The 22,703-nt window shown below is 41.4% G+C and overlaps 1 protein-coding gene across 1 annotated transcript in view; it reads left to right on the top strand.

The window, feature by feature from the left end:
* The first annotated feature begins 4,503 nt into the window (after window positions 1-4,503).
* The window catches only part of plcl1 (phospholipase C like 1), an 88,923-nt gene continuing 70,723 nt past the window's right edge, over window positions 4,504-22,703 (top strand). Inside the window, 1 exon segment of the mRNA XM_018704401.2 lies at window positions 4,504-5,470. Coding sequence (XP_018559917.1) covers window positions 5,291-5,470 — 180 coding nt within the window. The 5' untranslated portion in view covers window positions 4,504-5,290.

The raw sequence follows: 22,703 nt of genomic DNA, 5'->3' as shown, positions 1-22,703 counted from the left end.
ACCTGTCTACTGACCGCACTGAACATTTTACACATGTGCACACACCCGTGCATGACCACACACACACCAACAGACCTCCAAAAGGATTTTGCTCTGACTTTTTCACACCACAGTGGCAGCGTAGCATGAACGCACGAGTTTCAGCAGAGAGACACTTGAAAATTGAGTCACATTCCTTTTTCATCCCAGGATCAAAACACCATTTGTTTTTTCTCCATGTTTTTTAGGATTTTTTTTTTATCCAACTGTCACCTCATCTCAAAAACTTTTATTACTTTGCAGCAAGGCCGAGTGAACTGGCATTTAAATGTCAATGATAAGTGCAGAATAAAACTCACATTCCCCGTATCTGAATTGAATAGCAACTTTGATTTTGTTATCCTGAGGGACTTGGTTTGCAGACAGGCATTTTATCATATAGTCAAGTACTTAAAAGCAACAAAGAATATATATCCATTTTATTTCTAGCCCAAGGATACCTTGTGTGAATTACAGGTGCAATTTCTGGTTAATTCCTTTCACTGAACATGGGTCTGTGAGATTTAGTGGTATGCTATAGGTGTCTTCCCTTTTCTTAGAGATTACTGGGAAATAAATGATGTGGAAGCACAGGCTATCACATGTTACAGGAAAAGTTTGGGGAAATACGCTAATTAGTTTTTTTGCTGACTGTATGGATTATATGACACTGCCATTCAGCCTAACTTAGCACAGATTGGAAGGGCTAAAGGTAGCAAAATCCTCCTACTGGCACCTCTAAAGCTTTTTAAAAAATGTGTGCCCATAATTCAAGCGATGAATCATGAAAGTTGGAATAAGATGGATGTAAAAAAAATAAATAAAAAATTATATACCCATAAACAGTAAAAGCTACATGCAACAAGTGGTAAAAACTGAGTCTTCACATCCTATTCTTGGCTTGATCTTTGTGAGAAATGACAAATGTGGCAGATTCTTTCTTTCCACGAATGAACACTGGTTTCACGAATACTGACAGTGAGGTGTGACTGGTGAGCCCCACATGTTAATAGGCCTCACAAGCTGACCACATTCCACAGCTGTGTGGCTCAAGGTCCAAACACACACACACACACACACACACACACACACACACACACACACACACACACACACACACACACACACACACACACTCATATCTGCTCAGTCGGGAACACCTCCAGAAAATAATTCAGGGGATTCAGGGGAGTCGGTGAGTTTAAGCCAAGTCTCAACTACCTTCAAAGTGTTTCCACTAAATGAAAATGAGGCTCAAAGTTCATGTGGGATTTAGGACATATGGATGCTTTTCTGCACATGTGCTAACTTCATCCTGGCTTTGAGGGCCAAAAGTATTTTCTTTCAAATGGGGATAAAAATGTAAAGCTAAGCATTCTTTCTAAAGGACTTTGATTTTACACTTCAGTATGTTTTGCATGATACAGTATTTTTTTGTCTGACACACTCTCACAGCTTAATCAGTTGAGCTCAAGCTCTACTTCGTCAGCCACACTCATTATGCTCAGTATGTGTTCATATGAATGGATATTAATGTTATTCATTACATGAAACTGAGTATTATTAGAATGAATTTTAGCCATGCTAGAAGCATTGCTCTGTGGACACCATCGTCAATTTGTTGTTGTTGTTCTGACTTTTCATCTAGAGCCACAAGGTTGACAATTGTGTTTTTTAGTGGAATGTGTCAACAACTGTTGGATGGATTGCTATGAAATTTGGCACATGTAGCCTATTCATGCTCTTCTGAGGATGGATTGTAATAACTTTGGTGAACGCTTAACCTTTCAGTCATCACCAGGACAGTACTGTGTTTATGATCAAATAAAGGCAGAAAATGACCCCAAATGACAGAGCTTATGATGAGATTAACATGAAAAGTTGTTTTTGTGTCCAAAATTGCACAAATCATATCTCAAGAAGAAAATCCTGCTTGGTAACTCAGGGTGCAGAATTGGACCGACAGTCCAGGACTAAATTCTAGTTTTAAGGTCAGACTGCTCACATTGTTTCTGTGTGTTTAAGACTGTTCAATGAATGTTGGTAAGACTGCGTTTAGAGTTAGCCGATAAAGTAAGGGCAGTTCCTCACTGATATATATTCTGGATAAAAAGTGAACAAGGTACATAGTCAGTAACTAGAAATCTTTGAACTGAACTGAATGAAATGATTTGAATCTGAAAAATGAATAATGATTTGTGTTTATTTTCCCTTTAAACACATCCAAACAGGTGACAACAACCTCGCACAACACTTCATATTGGGGTTTACTTATACCTTTTTCACTACATCAGTACATTACTTGCAGAATCTAAAGAAGGCTCTAGGGGTCCTGTATGAGGTTCTGTGGTTATTGAAAAGACTCTGGATCATTTAGGATGTTTTAGTGGTTGATGGGAAGATTCTATTGGTTCTTTAGGTTGTTCAAAGGGTTGTTTAGAGGATTGAAGTGGTCAGTGAAGAGGTTTTTCAGGTGGTTTCAGGAGGTTTTAGTATTCATTAACAAGGTAACAAGGTTCTAGCGGTCCTTTAAGAGGTTGTAGTGGTCAGTTAAGAAGTTCTAGAGGTCCTCTAGGGGTTTCCAGAGGTCTTTTGGAGGTTCTAATGGCCCTTGAGAAGGTGCTACATGTGATTTTGGAAGGTTTAGTGGTCAATGACAAGGTTTTAGAGGTCCATTAGAGAGTTCAGGGGAATTTTAGGAGGTTGTAGTGGACAGTGATGATGTTCCACAGGTCCTCTAGAAGTTTCTAGGCATCTGTTGGAGATTATAATTTTCTTTTATGGTCTTTAAGGAATTTTAGAGGCCCTGTACTTGGCTAAACACCTATGGGAGATCTTGTTGTGATGTGTTAGGCATTCCCAACCACCATTAGCAGAACATCAGATGAGGGAATGTCCTTTGATAGAATACTGTTCATCCCACCAGTAAAGTTCACATCACATTACACACATAACACACTTTGGTTTCCTTTTCTTCAATTTGTCCCCCATCCATGTATATAGATGTGTTCACCAAACACTTTATTAGGAGTGGTATAACCTCCCTCCCACTCTCAAGCAGCTTCAATTCTTTGTTGTATGCATTCCACCTGATGTTGGAAAAAGTCCTTGGAGATTCTGGTCCATGTTAGCATGATTGAATCACATAATTTCTACAGATTTGTCAGCTGCACACTCACGCTGCCAGTCTCCTGTTCTACCACATCCCAAAGGTGTTCTGTTGGATTCAGATTTGGTGAGTTGAGGGGACGCAAAGTGAAAATCAATTCATAATTTCTGTTCTTTTGATGGCCAAGCTTCTCCACTCTCTATCCATTTACCCCCTTGCATGTATCTAGAAGTAGGAATACTAACTGATTGCAAACTCTATAAGTGAGTCTGTCTTGTACATTATCAAGGCAAGCAGGGTTCAAGTGTCTGTGCATACAACAGTCCACCCTGTAGATGTGTCCTTGAGCAAGACACTAAATCCCTGCCAGCCCCAGGGGTGCTGCTGTCTCCCTGACCCTGATCTCTGACCTCTCTGGAAGAGGCCCAGGAGAGAAAAGGCAATTCTACCACAGCTATGAATAATGTATCACACTTTTATTATATACGTCCACACTGCCTACCAATCTTTACTGGTGGGCCTGTCGCTCTGAACCAACTCCAACTGGACAATAATAAAAGGTCAGCTGTGCACCTCAGAAGTCAGCATTCACATGCACCCTGGGGGTATGAAGACAAAACTAAATGGTTTAAAAGCTGATGCTTTGTGTAACTCTCAAAACCAGGGCATTTTGAATGAATGGAGCAGTTTATGTGCTGAATCTGCCAGTAAGTCCAAAGTGCAACACTAAAACCTTTGGTGAGGCAGACATTAGCTCTTACATTCTTGTACAGTCTGAGAGCAGCTGGAAGTGTTGAAATCTTTAATCTTAAGCCCAAAATCTAACCTGGCTTTTGAAATATTGTTTATAGATGTTACTTACTTTATTTTATTTACTCATTTTATTGTACCTACGTTTGCCTTTATTTCTTAATTTTTAATTTATCTCACCAGTTTTTTGTCATGTTGGCATGTTTTTGTTTTGCTTGTTTTTTGGCTTGAAAACACGCCAAAATGATTAACTGATCATCAGAATAGTTCTTCTTTGATTTTCTGTCCACCAACTTATCGATTAATCAACCAATTCAGAATGAAAACGGAAGAACATAACTTAGATTCGTTTATACAAAAAAATCAAACCACGTCTATTCAGTGCCCACCGTCCATGAGGTTTATACTGTACACCCCCACCCGAACTCCCACTGTCTGGTGGATGGTGCTCAAAAGTAATTGGGAGGTTCTCTCGGTACCTGGGAGTGACACTCCACCTATCAGAGGCTTTGACTGACTCCAAATCTCCAATCGGCGGAGAGCATTGGCTGTTTCTCGCGTCAATCATGATTTCGGGCGGAATGTAGGAGGAGCTGGGTGGAGGGTATGAAGGGAGGGGTGGCGGGTTAGAGGCGGTGCGACTGTCAATTGTGTTCCCTCTCCTCGTTAAAACTCGGCTGTTGTTGCTCTGAGTAAAACCAAGACGACCGTAGTGTCTGTGTTTAGTCCGAGCCTGTGCGCTCCGCGGTGACAGGAGAGCAGATCTTCTGTCTACTTGACGGTGACCGCGGCGCAAGTTCGCTCCTCTCTGCACTTTGACATCGATTTGTTTTGGGGAGAGGAGGGAGGGAGTAGGGTTTCGAGTCGTCTTGTAGCCGACGCTGGATTGTTTTAAAACAAAATTCCCACCAACACCACCTCGTTTTCATCATTTCTCGTCACGCACTTTTTGGCTACAGGCGGTGGTTGTTGTCTCGACCGCCTCGAAGATAAGACCAACACGGGGAACGGTGAGGACTTGTTGCGCGTCTCCGGGGAGCGCACCAGTCCGGTTTTCATCCAAGTCGATACTGTACCTGCGTGCGATGCTTTGATTTCAACAGTGATACGTTTCAGTGGAGCGGGAATGGACTGTGGAGATCAGCTCAGACTAAAAGCCTGAAGTCAGCGCGGCTTATTGGTGCTCAGTGACTATGAGAATCTGATCATAATTAACGAAATTGGGCTGATTAGTTTCCCTCAGTGTGACGGAGCTGCTGCTGCTGCTGCTGCACGGCCGATGCTTTAGGAACCAGTTTCTCCTTTAAATGGCACCCACGCACAGACAAGTCAAACTTTATTCGGGTCAGATCCGACGACTTGATTAATTTTCCCTTTTCCACATCCGAATCGAGCCCCTCCCCTCTCATCGACATGTCTGAGCGTGATGGATATGGAGACGGGCTGTGTAGCGACGGAGCGCCGGACTGCATCCCGCCGAGAGCGTCCCGCGGCCGGCGGAGCGGTGTCATCCTCCCCGGTGGCGGCCAGGACACCGACACCATCCTCCTGGAGTCGGTGAAGGCAGCACCTCGCCGGAGCAGTATCATAAAGGTAAGGGAATGTCAACCTGACATGGCTGTTTTTTTTTACTGGCAGTTTTAGCTTCATTTTGCCTGTGAACCCCCCACACACCTCATGGGAATATAAGCCTGTAGAGAGAATACCAAAAGCATACTGGAACTGGAACCATTTTGTTCAAGATGGCCAAATAATGGTGTAAAATAGCTCCTTGGGAGACATACTGCCACAATATTCATTGTGATGTTGTTGGCAAATGTTTCAACAAGTGAAATATCTCCTTAGAAAAAATCACACATAAGTGAAGCGGGGGGAAAATAGAGAAATAATCAGAAATGTTCGCTTTCTCCTGCGCTGACAAGCAACGAGTCTGCTTTTACTTTGCTGTTGCCTGGTCCCTGCGTCTTCCAAGGCCACGCGGGGCTTGTGCGTTTTGCGCACATGTTGACAGCAGCGCATCTTCGCTGATAACCCCTCGTCGCGCGTCCTTTCCAGGCGCATCACATGTGCGTAATTTCAAATGCCACAGCCTCCGGGTTTGTCCTTTGTCAGGGTTTCGAAGTAGCCACTCCACATTGCTCAGATGATAGGATAGATGTGCAAGGTGCCAGGAACTTTTGACGTGTGAGGCTTTAGTTGTGTGTGACAGTAGACTCTGCTACATGGGAGATTCAAACAGCAACACGAGGAAAAACCCAACAAGAATGAGCTTTAATACATTTTATAGGATTTAACAAAACCGTGACTCTCCTGCAGACAAATACCCAACACATACTCGACTCTTTACAATACAACTAGTTTGGGTTTTAGGCAGGAAAGACCCCTCACCTATTGACCGCCCAACCGACGTCATAGTGACATCATGCTTTTCCACCCTCACCTGTGCTCAGGTTGCAGGTCACCGAATCCCATAAAGGAGCAGGAGGGTGGTGAAGCGAGGAGGATCATGTTTTGAGATCATTACCTTTCATGTATAAGATATCCACCTCAGGTTATGTGTCACCTTTCTGACCAGCAGTGGTGGAATGTAGCTGAGTAGATTTACCCAAGTACTCCACTTCAGTGCAGAAAGTGCTCCGACTTTACCTGAGTACTTTTATTTGATGCTACTTGATACTTCCACTCCACAGTAGTTCAGAGCAAAACTCACTGTATGATATTTCACAGCTTCAGTTACTTTTCAGATTGAAGATTTATGTTAAAAACATATGACAAACTCATGAAATACAACACATTGTTTAAGATGAAACCAGACTTGTTGGCTCCTGATCATCATTATTCATAATAAAGCAGTGTGTAGTTGTATCTCCTTGTCATGTTTCAGACGACTTTTGCCATTTCTCCTCTGAACCTCTCACCTTGTCATCTCAATAACTGTTCAAATTATGTAAATATTTCTAAAAAAAAAAAAAAAATCAAAGATTAGAGAAAAGTTTCTCTCTCCCCACCCATTAATCATCTCATGACCCTTTAGATTTATCCTGAGACCATTTGGAGGGTCAGACTCCTAGGTTATGAAACACTGGACTAAATAACCTAACTGCTGCAACAAACAATGATTTTAAATATCAGTTAATTTGCTGGTTATTTTCTCAATTAATTTATTGTTTTTGTCTATAAAATGTCAAAAAACTGTGAAAAATACATTTTCAGAGCACAAGCTGATGCCTACAAATGTTTTATATTGTCTAATCAACAGTCCAAAATTTACTATCATATATAACAAAGAAAAAAAGCTTTAAAATCTCAAATTTGAGAAGCTGCAACCATCCACTGTTTGGCATTTTGGCTTAAAAATGACAAAAAAGATTGATTTATTATAAAAATAGTTGCAGATTAATTTCCTGTTGATTGACAGTTGATAAATCAATTAATTGATGCAGTGCTAAACTGTATGTAAAGTAGTTAAAAATAGCTCTACTCCGAGCAGCTACAACATCAGTCAGTACATCAGTATTAATGATATATTTTTTATATCAGTTTCAGGGGCTGATCTTCTGCAATACAAGTACTTTTAACACTTAAAGTTAATTGTGCTGATAAAACCTCTGTATTTACTCTCTAGGAAGAATTTTAACTTGAACTTAACTTTCACTTGAAGTATTTCTACACTGTGTAGATTAGTATTTATAGTAGTACTTTTACTGAAGGATCTGAGTATTTCTTTCACCAGTGTGCGAGGTCATTTATGTGACATTAAAGACAGCTAGAGGAGAAATAGGCTTTAGTCGCCGCTCAGGGTTATTACCTTCTCAGCCCTGTTTCACATCTGATGCTAATATCAAGCTCCATATTTCATGTCAGCGGTCGCGTCACGGAGGAGGTGATGATTTTTGCCAGGGTGTCGTCCGCACTGTATGTATGGGGCCGTGAGTCAGCCCAGCGAGCCCCATCTGGAAGACCCAGCTGAACAGAGAGTCCTTTGACTGCTGCCGGGGAGGAAGTGGATGAAAGGATGGGCAGATGAGAGGAGTGATGTCGGTGACAGGCACGGTTAGCCGTGACAGCCAGGGCTCGGTATCGAACCTCCACTGCTTCCAGAATCTGCTTAAATGTGCCAGAATATCAGTAACTGTCAAGGATTGAATATCTGGGTCACATTCTCAGTTGGAATTTGCCACAATTTTTATAATCCAAACTTTCTCTGGCTCCAGCTTCCAAAATCTGAGGATATACTGCTTCCTGTTGGTTTATATAATTGCACACAGAATATCTTTGGGTTTTGGGCGGCTGGCTCAATAAAACTAGTCAAAAAGTCTAAAATTTCTGTTTAATCGACAGGAAAAGTAGTCATCAGGAAAATGCGTCATATACCTGATGATAACCTCTGCTGTCTACCTCCACACTGTGCAGTCCTCTCTGTCCTGCTGTTGTTACAGACATGTCAGAGCTAGCTGATGTTTAGCTGACAAATGTCTAGGGCTTATGGGAAATGGTATTTATTATAGGCCGTTATTAAAACAGGTAATTTTCAAAAAGCTACCACCTTTATCTAAACACATGAAACAAGCCACACAACATATCATTAAGAAATTCTCTGATCAGAGGCTGGATTTTTAGTTATTGAGAGTTGTTAAAAATGTCAGTGAGATTTTGAATGAGGTGGTCTTACTGCTGAAACAGAACCAGGACTTTCTGGTTTCTCTCTGTAACACTGGCCTCCAGGCTGGAGAACTGCTTGTGTGTACACTGAAACTGAAGTGATTCAACAGTCTATTTTTTGAGCACACACACACAGAGATATTGCACCAGTCAAATTAAAAACATTGTCAGGTAGAGGCAAAAATTCACCCTCACAGGAGAACACTAGTGTAGGAGGGTGCCATCACTGCAGGAAAATAAACTCAAACTTACATTTCTTCTTTTTAGTAATTAAAAAAATTTGACCTAGTAAATACACAAGTCACAATTAACACCAAATATACACAGTAAACATACTGGTGTTATAGAAATAATACATTCTGGTTTCAGTTTCACTTTATAAATACCAAGCCTACGTGATAACGTGGAAGCAGAGCTGAGGGAGAGATGGTTCAGAGCTTGAGGAGGAAGAGTAAAAAGACACACCGACTCATTTTAGGAGGTATTATTTGAGGTTTCCAGTTAAAATGAAGGGAAAGGGCGAGGTTTGCTCCCGCACAGCTTATGTTACTACGACAACATGCTCACACGTGTCTGAGACGACTACACTTTCTGCACACAAATGCACACACACACACCCCTCTTTCTTCAGTTACCCCGACAAAACACACACACGCAGGCAATTGAGGCAGTCCTTGTTCAGTCTGCAAGCTCTGAACTGTTTCATGGATGCGATAAGAGCCTGTATGTACAGTAGGTACTTGTTAAGATCATATCACCCTCATCTTCAGTGTTTTATGTTTCCTCAGTAGTATCATATCTATTCTGGGGCTTTTCACACATCTATGGGCCTCCACTGACCCCACACCTACTGCCCTCTAAATATGCACCCTGTTTCCATTAAATCCTGGACCTCCTGTGCTCAAATAACACTTAAAATGTCCCAATTACCTCTGCCAAGGAGGCTGTGTTCTCACCCGTGAATGTTTGTTTCTTTGTTTCTTTGTCAGGATTACACAAGAAACACAGAACTGATTTGCACTAAACCTGGTAGAGGGATGGGGCATTGTCCAGAGAAGAACCCAGTAAATTTGGGGGCTGATCCAGCTAAAGGGGAAGATGTGACAAATAAATCATTTATGTTATCAGACTACTTCCCTTTTCCTTTCATTTTTTTGTTACAAGAGCCAGACAGAATGTGTAAGATTGTTTGACCTTGATGGAGGTATGCACTCTACTGAGTACCATTCTAGTTTTTAGTGTTGTGATTAAACACAACTTTATCTGGGAAAATACTCCACAGGAGGACAACATAAACTAAAATGGTAAAGGCACAGGGACCATCCACAAGATAAGTAGCTAGTATGCAAAACAACCACTAAGTTAATATTGTGTTGATGGATGAACCTGTGGCCTTTGGGGCCCAGGGGCAGTTCCCCACTTTGCCTGGTTGGTGTTCCAGCCTCAGGTAAATGGTGGTAAATACAAGAGTATGACCATGGGTCACAGTGGCGATGCAGATGAAGCCAGACAGCGGCAAACTATAAAATGCGTAGTTGTTGTAATGTGGGACATAAGAACGGACCTAGGATCTGATTGGGTTTAAACCACTGAGTGCATTAAATGGGGCTTTCATGCCTTCTAGTTCCATCCTTCTTACCACAGTATCAAAAACTTTTTTTTAATGAAAGAACCAAACTTTTCCAGTGAAGTTGATCATTCTTTTGTAGTGATGATTCGTCTGGGAGAGTTTCATGTCCATCCAAGCCTTGAAAATGCTCCAGCAGCCAGTTGACCTCATGACCCATTATGCCAGAAATAACTCTTCCTTCTTCTCTAGTTTAATAAGAAAACAATTACATGTGCTTTGGCTTCAGAGAAAGGCCTTCTGGTAATCTTTAAGGAGAAGTTGAACCACAGCAGAGTAAAGCAAAGCAGAGTGGTGTGCATTGAAATGCAAAGACTGGCTTATCAGAACATCAGACTTTTTTTTTCTCTAGCTAATACAGATTAAGTTGTGAAACTGGATGACACCTAGAGTATCCTCCTGATAGAATATTGTATATGCTGTTGTATTATATATGCAGAAAGATTTTCTCCCGATAACCCCCAGAAATTCCACCAAAACTAAATAAAAAATCTGTAACTCCCCCATCAATCAGGACCATTTTGCTCACTGAGTATTGTTATTCAGGCCACTTCTGTATGGATGAACTGGAGCGGCTGCCAGAGTGCTGCTTCATCACGTATTAAGAGTGAGTTAAAGGGACATTAATCTCAATCAAGTTAAACACATTAAGCTCAGGCTGTTATATTAATTTTCCCCAGTAAACCATCAGCAATTAGCTTACAGCATTACTGAGTAACAGGCCAGAAGGCATACACTCCACTTCGTGGTAGACACGCCAGTCAGGCCCCGGAGGGTGGGTGGGGGTGATGGTGTGGGATTAACAGTCGCAAGCCTGCACATAAGTGAATGAAAACACACACACGGACAGACACACAGGTTTTCCAGGATGAGGCTCAGGGGAAGGCATGGTTGGACGTCTCTCTGACAGGCCTGCGTGTTGCCTGACTGCTCGCTGTTCCAATGCTGAAGGACACTGTCTCTCTCCATCTCTCCTGCTGTTGTATTTGGAGCGTGGAGCCTTGACGTGTCAGAGTTTGACCGCCTGATGTGCTTAGTACCACTGCAGGGGTTTCCACCGGTCATTCTGGTCGTTTAATATTATAGATTTTTTGTCAGGTGAAATGGGAATCAGTGCATTATCTGAGGTTATTTGAATCCTTTTCATGAGTTACTTGCAGCACTGTGATAAGGATGCACAGGGCTGTGTTGGTGGTGGCATGTTGTTGCAGGTACTGGTGGGACAATGAAACATATTCCAGTCCAGTTAGACTCACAGATTAATGCTTAACAGACACAAAACAGGTATCACAGCAGCAACTGCTTTATCTTTGATCACAGTGATCGCAGAAATACAGCGCTCATGTCACAAGTTCATCAGGAATGTGTGCTTGTGAGAAATGCAGCGCTGTGCTGAGTGGTGATGTGTTGCAGTAGAGGTTGAGTCAACCTTTTTGCTGGACAACCCTGTGTTGGCACTCCTGGACTGGTTCCATTCAAATCAACACAGCAGGGCTGAATGCAGCCTCACAACGTATCTTCAGAGAAAATGTCTGTCTCATATACGCCAGGTGGATGAGTGAAAACCTTCACATGCTAATGGTGCTAAATGGAAAAAATTGGCGGATCACCAAAATCATCAGGATTCATCCTCTGGGGACCAAGAATGTGTGTACAAAACCTCATGGCAATTAATGCAGTATTTGTTGAGATATTTCCCTCTTGACCAAAGTGCTGGACCAACCTACTGTTGTGCTGGTAATTTGGCTAAAAAGTATTTTGCAGCTGCTGGTGGTTTTCAGGTGTATTGTAAAACAGGCTAGTTATCCCTTTCTAAATCATAATGAGCAGAGAAGCAGCTTAACAAACCATAAAAGTTTTAAGATTGAAAGTGCACAGATGTGCCTCCATTCTATTATTGAAAGTCATGGAAAAGTCATGGAATTTCGTATGAAGGCCACAGTGGGAGCCCTGTTTATGTTTGATATGAGTGGCTGAGTTTATTTTTGTTCCTTCTCAGACAGTGCCATGTGGGTTTCTTATCCCTCTCTGCCTCCTTCTCCTCTCCCATCTGCACTCCTTGCTCTGCGTCTGAAACTCTGGATTGTGTTTTCTTCTTGTCAATCCCTGATTTTCCCATTTTCTTTCATTCAACACCACTTTGATGTTTTCCGTCGTGTTCCTTGGCGTCATTGTTCTCACTTTGTTCCATTTGCTCTAATTCTCTGCCCCCCTCCCGCTGTGCCAAGAAGTGAACAATGATTTGTTCACAACGTACTCCTGGAAACTGGTCAAAAGTAATGACAATGTATCCCCCTGTGATTGTGTGCATGTGTTTGTGGTTGTGTGTGTGTGTGTGTGTGTGCATGCAAAGCAATTAGGGTCACTGAGGGCCCTCTGTCTCCCAGTATCATTCGGCTACTGGTGCCACATCTCTCCGGGAACACACACCACCTCATCACAGCTGCTGGTCAGGAGTTTATGTATGTGACTTCAAGAGAGACGAAGCACATGTTCATTTGTTATTCTTTATCATTTTTCAACATGTTAGTCTCTTGGCCTGGAAGAGCTTCACAAATAGACAATAGTATAGAAACACCTTGAGATATAATCCAGCCCTAGAAATGACTAAAACATTGACACACTGACGCTTTCCAGACAACACTTCAACACAGGAAGCTTTACAAGGGCAGCATTCACTGGGCTACGTAGTGCATTGCATCAGTGTCAACAGTGCACAAAGTAAGCCCCTTTCAGACATGTGCCTCATTACGTAAATGTGCTGGAAGTTTTACATGTTGTTCTCATGTTTGAGTCATTTTTCCATAAAAGTTGAACTCTCCAGATCCAGTTTAATATAAACTGGGTAAAGAGTGTAAATGTTCCTGAACCTTATTTCCCCATGTGTTTAGGTGTGAGGGACAAATTGTTGCAGTGTCAAGCAATGGTGCACCTGGCTGCTGCAGTGTAATCCAGTGGGCAGTTGTTCACTGTAAAGTGCTTGTTTTTCCTCTGACAGGCTCAGATTGTTATTTTAAGTGTCTGACAACATTATAGAAAGAGTTAGATCCTTTTTGTTTAAGCAGAAACATCACTATATATTACTACCAGACCCCATTGACAAAAACAGGGGTTTTACAGAGCAGAAGTTGCCAGTCATCTACTTTGATCAGTTACCTTGTTTGTGTATTGCGTTTTTTAATCTGTATATTCTAAAAGTCCATGACAGGATCTGAAAACTGTGCTGCTCCACCTGGCACTTGCCAGAAACTAATTACCTTGAAATGCTTGTTAAGCGTCATAAATTTGTAAACGTATTTTTGACTGAACTACCATCGTTTTTTGTTATTATTTTGTTTTAACCTGCAGGAGTTTCTGAAGGCCTGTGCGACGAGTGAAAACGAGCGTCTCCTGACGCCTTTACTGCAGAATTGAATCAGGGAGAAAATCTGTCAAACAGCTAAGAGTTACAGCTGTCACAGATGATGAGCTTGAAAAGACTGAAGTTTGAGAAATACTAACTGTCAGAGAAAAATGATTCTGACAAGTGTGAGGCTGTGACTGATACACAGACAGATACGCAAATGTGGGTTTCACATATTATGTAATTCATGTTTCACTCTTTCTCTTCATGAGACAAAAGGCTTCACTTTCAACTTTCCCAACAAGAGTGTTTCCGATCCTCAAACTGTTATATTTGGACCAGTGTGCTAATTGACAAAGCAGAAAAAAGACATGCACTGTAATCTTAGTTGGCCTTTGACAGTTTTACTGGATGAGTAGCGTGCCATTTGTGTAAAACCTTTAAGTATTTCTAGGAGGTACAAAATAAGTAGAAGAGCTAGAAAGAGAGAGACTCATTTAACACGTGTGAGAGAGTGTTCATGTCTGTTATTAGAGTTAATGCGAATGATGTGGGATTTAGACTGTGACCTTCACTCTGGAGGCAGCAAGGTCTCCAGTGCTGGAATTAAAACACCAGAGCATAAAGAGGATTTTAGATTTGAATAACTGAAAACACAAACTAGTTTAAAGTTGAACGGCTGCCAGGGCGACTGTGGCAAGGACGGAGGAGAGAATGAGAGAGGAGGAGCGCAAGCCGTTTATATCTACAAATCACTTCCTGTTTAAACCCCTCTCCCCTCCCCTATCACCCTGCACGCACACATATAAACATGTCTCTCAGTTGCACAGCTGTCATTCCTTTCTATCACTGTTGGTCCTTTTGAGTTTTCTCTGTGAAAAAGAGAAAGAAAGGGAAAAAAGTGAGAAACAAGGAAGCTGAAAGCGGGGAGGGAGCATCTCCAGAGCAGAGGGGAACGCAGACAGATAAGGAGAAACGTAGAATGTATTTCGACAGGTTGAGGGAAGTGAAGTGCAGAGGACTAAATGTGAGGGGAAATACTGAAAAAGGAGGAGGGAGAAAGAGGAGGGGAAAAGTGAGAGTCATGCAGGCAGATGCAGTTTGCGATTGTTTGTGTGTGAGCTCAGCAGTGCGTGACGTTAACCACAGGGTGGATAGATCGGAGAAAACTCTAGAGACTGCATGTTGGGATGTTTTGCTGTTTTGGGCCTCAGCCTAGAGGGCAACACACACACACACACACACACATAGATCCTGAATGATTTAACAGAAGATGTTTTCACACAGGTTTTGCTTGTTTGAATCCCCCTCCTCCGCACCCTCATGGTCTGCTCTCACACCTCCTTGGTATGTTTTTGTATAGAGAGTTGAAATGAAACCATAACTTCCAAGAGGTAATGGTGCCTTCATGTGGAGTTGGAATAATCATAAAAAGTAGTTCCTAACTGGGAAAATTCATATGTATGCCCTCTACTGTTGAAACAATAACTTGGAAAAGTTGCCAAAAAGTTTGGTGTACGACTTGCCGAGTTGACGTCAGCAGAAACACTGAACGTGGATTTGAATTTGTCCAATACCTCAGACTACACCTCTTCCCCAAGATGAACATGGAGCTCAGTGGTTGCCATTTTGACAGTGATGATGACATCGTTGCTGCTGTGGAACAATTTCTCAAACAGTGCTGACTGGTAGTTTTTAATTACCTAAAACAGACCCCCCCCAGAGTTGAACCGTTTAACTCCTCTCCTTCTTCCTTAGGCCGCCAACTTGTCAGTCCTCCCTTATAGCGTTGAGTGACAGCCATTCTGCTGCCTGTTCAGCATAACTTTGTATTTGTTACATTCCAGCCTTTGCTCAGTTTAAGGTGGCTTGCTGTTGTTCAATCATGTGAACTTGACACAGAAAATTCTTACACCCATGAATGAGTCCACTGAGCACAGCTGTTTCAATTATTATTGTCATTATACATTTATGTGCCAATTATTTTCTTGATTGATTGATTGGTTAGTTGTTTAGTCTATAAAACCAAGTCTTAAACCCCAAATATATCCAGTTTACTTTAATGTAAAATTAACTGCTTTTATTGTGAAATTTTGCCAGTTTAAATACTGCTGTGACTGGGTTAGTGTTATGTCTTCCTCGATCCCACTAGAGAGAGAAATGTTGTGCGTTGTGTGGGCAGTGAGGCATTTTATCTCTCCTGTTTTATTTTGCCAGCAGAGCAGGAATGTCACTAATGATGTTATCATGACGTGCAGACATGAATTTTCTTCTTATGGCTGATCTCAGACCTGAACCTTTAGGTTGACTCATATGAGGTAATTTAAATTCAGAATGAACTACTAGTTTCAACAAGTTTTTCTTAAAGCTTTTTCTTGCTCTTATCTTTGTTTTCTGCAGCAGTGCTACATCATTACACAATTATGAGTGTGTCCACTCCAGCTGACATGTTGGTTTATGAAGCCACTGGGTGTGTCCTGATTTACCAGAAAGTTGAGCCTGGTTATGTGTGTGTCTCTGTGCGTGTGTGTCTGCACTTTCACTGTTCACATCTAAATGCTTGTTGCTACGGTCTACTAGAGTAAACAGGTTAAAGGTAGTTACAAGCTTGTGTGTGTGTGTCTGTCACTGTGTGTACATGAGTTTGAGTGGGTTTCCTCTTGTTGTTGAGTCACTACACATGTGCATGAGTGTATGTTTGTTAGACAGTTGTGTGTGTGTGTGCGCGCACAAAGGGCATGTTTCAGCTCTTTCAGGCAGCAGGAATGCTGTGTGGCTGCCAGAGTCCACTGCTGTGACTTCACTGGGACCAGCGGAGATCCCTGGCACTGGCACACACCCGTTGCCATGGCAACCACGTACAGGACACTCCATGACAGAATTTTTCATATTTTTTTCAAACCCTAAGCCCAACCCAACCCAAATCCTCCACCCACCCACCTCGATCCAGTATGGGTGACTGCAGAGAAGTGGTGGAAGAAGTTCTCAGATCCTTCACTGAAGCTAGAGTAGCAGATTAATTACCATATGAAAAATACTCTCATATCGCCAGGACACAAGCAGCAACGCAGCTCTGTTTTAACCCCTTTTCATTGTTTGTTGATGAAGCCTCTCACTCTTGTGCTGACGCTCACGTGTGTTTCCATGGTTACCAAATGATCATGCATCATTATACAGTAGATTGTGTGGGAGATTGCCTCCTTGACAGCTGCTGCAATCAACACATGGGTTGTAGAAAATTATAGAATTGGTTCAGCATTTTGGGAAATATGCTGATTTGCTTTGTTGCTGAAGAGTTTGATGTGAGGACCAAAAACCCTCTCCCGTGCTACATATGGAGCTGAAGCCTTCAGCAGATTAGCTTATTTTAGCAGAACGACTTGGGGGATTGGACACTGCAAGTAACACCCCCATAAAAACACAGCTTTGTGTTTTTTAAAGGTCCTCAGCTCTAACATTTAACTCTTCAAAAAAAAAAAAAAAATTGAACTATTCCTTTAACAGCCGTGGTAGTTTTAGTGCTTTTAGTAATTATAAGAACTGCTGAAGTGATGCTGAAATCTACCATCACAAAATACTAATACACCATTTGTTCTCCAAACACTCAGTAAAGACAGATGATGTAAAGGTTTGAATATTAAGGTGTTAATCAATCATCAGTTAATCTGCTGGTTATTTTACCCCATAAAATGTTTGAAAATAGTGAAAAACACTCATCATAACTTTCCAAAGCCTGAGCTGGGGTAGGCAGTAATCTTCTGGCGAAACTGGGCAATCACCTTCCAACATATTGTAATCCAAGTGGTCTGAGAGCAAACTAGACTTCACCACCACCACCTCTTCGCTCTGAGCATTCTTATTGGCTGTTCTTCAAATACAGATGCATGTACACGTCCATTCAGATGGACATGTCAGTATCTCCTGGAGGGGCACCAGGCTGCTACCTTCATCATGTGTTGTAGTGGTTGGTTGATTTGGTTATGAAGGTAGATTTACCATGAAACCAGACAATGAGTAACAACGTTGAATGTTGCTAATCTGCTAACCGTAACCAAAGGCTCACGGCTGTGGCTGTGTTGTTTGTGTTGCTTGTGTTGAGTGCATTTGCCCGTGCTTGTCTGCTCGTCACTCATTGCCTTTACTAAATCTCTGCAGCTTTGTTTTGTCTGACCAACAGTTCAAAACCCAAATATACTCATTTGACAGGAGACTAAGACAGCCTTCCAAAAATCACTTTTTGAGAGGCTCCATCAAGAGAATTTGGGGCTTTTTCTGCTTAAAAAAGGAGCAAAATCTCACCGGTGTAAAAAGAAAATCACAACTTCACAAATTTATATGTAAAATCATGAGTATCAGTACAGGGCTAATAGCACTTTTATATGTTTTTGGCAACAGTCTCAAACATAGTCCACCTACGCAACTGATCTGTTCCTCTGCCTGTCACTCACTCACACACACACACACACACACACACACACACACGGCCAGGTGAGGGACGTGTTGAGTGTTTGGTTGTGATTCTCGGAAGCAGCCATCAGTGGTCGCTAACAGGATTACTGCACTAATCATCTTTCTCTATGTCCTTTAGGGACAAACCACTTTTACCTCCGTCCAGCATCTGCCCCTCCTCTGTGTGCTTCTGTCTCTCAGAGAGTGGAATCATACTGTAGAGCTTCTTTAAGTCAGGTCAGCTCAAAGGCCCTTTAGTGGCAGGTTTACAGCAGATTCCCTAAATATTTTAGGGTCTCAGCCTTTTCATTTCTCTTTATTTCTAGTTAGCTAACCTAACCTAACCCTTTCCTCATAAAACAGCTGCATTGTTTACATCCATTTGAGGACAAGCAATGGCTTATAAATAAAGTCATTGCTATGCAACTTAGAAACAAAACATGAAGGCAGTGGCATATTTTATCAAATACACAGCACTGTGCAAAACCTTTATGCACTTTAGATGTTATCTTCTCCATGATTGCCAGATTAATTCTGCAGCAGGTGCCATAAATGATCTCACACAGTCCTTTTTTTTTGCCATTTTTCGGGAATCAAATATACAGTAAATGTGCTGTGGAGAGTTATTTTAAGATTACATTTAATTATTAATCCAACAGTGTCACAATGTCTTAAAGAGGCCACACAGCAGGAATTTTGCTTTTGGTATTCTTCATGATCACTTATAGTCTGTTAAAACACATAATTTATTTCAAAAAATACTAATAAAATACTATAAAATGCTATAAATAACAGCAGTTACGCAAATATTATACCTGTGGATAAAGACGCACTCAAAACCACAGAGCCTCCTTAAATACATAAGTCAATATATTTTGACAGATAATGTCCTTGTGGAGGTTTCCATATCTTCCTGTTGGTGTCAGTTGATTGACAGTAAGCAGAACTGAAATGAAAACATTCAGCTCCAGATGGTGAAATAACAGAACAAGAGGAATGTTTATCAAAACAAATGAAGGCTTCATATCTGCAGTGTATGTGGACTGTTTTACTGTGTGGAGGTTTTATAATGAGCAATGGCAGTAAATGTCTCCTTGTGAGTGAAAACAAGTTCTGATATCTTCATGTGTGCAGAGCATGTAGAGACACTATTGAGAGGCAATATAAAGCAAAAAAAAAAAAAAAAAAAAGATTTTTCAACCACATTTTCTGCAAGTTTCCAACATTTTATCCCTGGCTGGACTGCAACAGTGGGGTCAGTCCTATAAACACAGATGTCTTTTGTGACTGACTGAGTAAGTGACTGTTGGAGTTTCTCCATTGGTCCTTGCTCTTTCAAAATGATGTGGTGTTTTGGGGGGTGTTCACACGCAGCATTGCCAACATAGCACCCTTGTCTCTAGATTTACTGACTTTTCAGACTTTTAGCACCTAGTGACAAATCTAGCAACTTTTTGGACGAACCTTTGCTGCTTTTCATAGAAAAGAGTCACCAGCGTTGGCTGCAAGTGTGAAATCGGGTTTCCCCTCAGCCGGCACACCTCTGTAAATGTCACCTCTGTAAGCATCTCATTTAATTGACCACACCACATCTGACAGAGACATGTATGAGCTTCTAACTCCCTCTCTGAGTGATCATTTTACAAGAGAGTATATTTGGAATCACAGAGCAGCAGCTTGGAATTGACTGCTGGTCAACATGTAGTCTTAATGGGCTGTTTTTCAGTCACCAGAATGCAAATACGACTGGTTCAAGTTCTATACAAGGTTTTCACCTAGTCTTGTTTCTTGGTTGTGGTCTTAGTTTTCAGTTCCTGACACATTTGGATAGAGGAATTGTTTCAGACCACTGTTGTCTCTCTCTCTTGCTCTCTCTCTTTTTTCACCCTCAGTCTCTCTGTCACCAGCTTTATTCAGTCTTGCAGAACGAATTGTTGGAGGGCGAGCGAAGAGAGGAAGAATGATAATGAAATGGAGGGTGGCGGATTGTGCGAGACACAAGTGGAGAAGGACAGTCAGGTGCTTCTGAAGGCACGAATCGCTGTGAATCATCATGTGAAGAAAGCAAATCTAAAAAGGCAAGAGCGGAAGAAATGGAGCAAAATAAGCAAAGCAGCGCTTGTGCATCCTCCCACAACAATATATTGGCACTATATTGCTATTTTGCAATATAAAATGATATTGTGCTCTTTGTTAGGAGCTGTTTTTACCCAAAATAATAACATTTTATCTTCCCTGTCTTTCTTTTTTCTGGAGTTGATGTTTCTCAGAGTTGATCCACCTTGTTTTTCCCTCTCTACAGTCCATTATACAGCTTATTAACTCCTCATCTCTCTGTGTTGTTCTACTTTTTAGCTGTGGTTGAAATCATTTCCCTGTTTGCCAACTGCTATACTGTACTTACTTTCACTGTTTCATTTGAAAGTCTGAATAATACACTATACTGTATATTGCACTCAAAAGTGACCACAGCAACAGGTCTGTTTCCAGCCCAGCCCTTCAAGTCTTGTTTGTAGTGTCAGGAGCTAATCAGAGATCAGGAGTGAGATCGACTTGAGAAGCGGGGTCTTGGTCTAGTTCATTGTAAGTGAACCAAATAGGTTTGGGGTGAAAGCACCCTGAAACTCTAATTGGACCTCTCAAAGAGTTAGACAACATTCCCCCAGCACACTAGTTTTTATCACTTGTACTGACCTCCCTGAAGGCTACGTAACTGAACTGAACCCTTACCTTCACATTGACCTAAGCCTGATTAACAATTATATTGTTTTAAAATGTTTACATCTTCAGTAGGAGCCTCTAGACTTAGGGTGGAGTGCCACAGACAAGGTAAGGAAGTTGGAAAGTATTAAGAGACAGCTGGTTTTGATCTTTGCTGACAATCTGAAAAATACAGAACCACACTGACCTCATCCTTTAAGCCTTAAAGTAAAGCTTAAGCCTGTGGGGACCAGCTTTTTGTCCCTAGATGGAAGGTATTTATTTTTTTGATACAGTGGGTTGTGTTCGATAGATAACATGTGATAAGAGTAATGAGCTGGAGGTCAGCGCTCAGCCTGAGGAGGCTGTGGGATGTTCTGCTGTTCTCTGTCTTCCTTAATCCACCTCTTATGACATTGCGTACAAGAATTCATCATTTCCGCCCAAGCTTATGTTGCATGATTTATCATTTCTATATAAAACCTCTGACCAAAACCTCAGCTGAAGTCCTTATAAAACCATTCCACATGGTATGCAGCTGGGTGACATCATGTACAGTATGTGGAAAATCCACACACAGCTGAGACACTGCTTTTTTTTTGTAACATATGGAGTGGGCTGCAACAGAGAGGTAACAGTGAGTTTGAGGATTTTAGCTTCTGTATCACAAACAAGTCAAATGCTCATTTTACATGTAAATTTTACCCACAATGCTCCTGTGTTGTGGGCCATGTGAACAGATGTAATACTTGTTATTGTGTCAGAGTTCCTCCTCTAATGAAATTCCTGAGATTTTTCCTTTGTGAAAGTTTAAACAAGATCAACAAGAGTAGCTGCTCAGACACTCTGAGGAGGTCTTATTCATTTATCAGCTATTCATACATTTGAGTGAGAGAGATTTAAGTTGGAAAAGATGCAAGGTAATAGATGGTTGCCTTTTTCTTATTGCCTGAATTCATCAAGACAAGAACAAAAAGGGAGCAAATATCCATCCCACTGGAGGACGAGATGAATGAACATGTTAAAAATAGTGGAGAAAACAAGAGTCCCCACCTGCTTCTACTCTTCAATCGTGCCAAAATTTCAGGGTGAGTTTGAAGTCAGAGGCCAGTTACACAAACCACAAAAGGCAAGGCACAATTCATACACAAGGCGGTTTCATAGTGTTTTACATTCACTTGAACTTGTAATAACTGATTTTTTTTGGCCACTTCGGGGGAGCAGAAACAGGTAGAGTACACCACATTGACATTAAAGATGATAAAAGTTGCTTATTTCTACATCCAGCAGTGACAGAGCAACATTATCATTCATGTGGAGTGATGTTTGTGTCCACCTGATGACAAAGTCCAGTATTCCCTCTCTTTTAGCTCTGTTTTTGGTCTCTACCAAACAGCTGATAAATGCTTCACTATGTTCACCAGCTAGCATCTAATTGATTACCCAGTTTGCTTATCGCAGTTTCCCACAATTTATTTTCTTCCTTATGTTTTGAATTATCTGTGAAATCAGCCACCACCTTAAGAAATCTCATCAGCAACATCTCTTTTTAAAAACACTGCCTCAGTTGTCCAGGACAATCCACTGATGTATCATGAAGACTTCATTAGAACTGTTTCTCTGGTGGAAACTGGTTTTAATGAGGCTGGTGCACACTGAGGTAACTTTGGGATACTGCTTGTGAAGGCGGACTTTGGTGTTGGTGGAATTTTTCAAATGATGCTCTGGCATCAAAAACCCACACATTTCCAATTATCTTTGTAAAGCTGAAACTAACGATCACCTGTTCACTCATTATTTATTAGTCAGTTATTTTTGTGATTAATAGATTAGTCCATGAAAGGCCAACAAAATTGTGTAAAGAAGGCCATTGCAGTTTCCCAGAGTCTGAGTTGATATCTTTACGTCTTATTTTGCTCAAAAGTCCAAAGACCAAAGATTTTCAGTTTATAAAGATATAAAAGCAGGAAATCCTCACACTGTAGAAGCTGGAACAGTTAAACTCAAGGACAGATTATGACATGTGGTCATTTTGTATCTTACCT

Source organism: Lates calcarifer, linkage group LG1 (genome assembly GCF_001640805.2).
Source record: "Lates calcarifer isolate ASB-BC8 linkage group LG1, TLL_Latcal_v3, whole genome shotgun sequence".
Classification (NCBI taxonomy): domain Eukaryota; kingdom Metazoa; phylum Chordata; class Actinopteri; family Centropomidae; genus Lates; species Lates calcarifer.
This window is presented reverse-complemented; position numbering and strand designations above follow the sequence as displayed.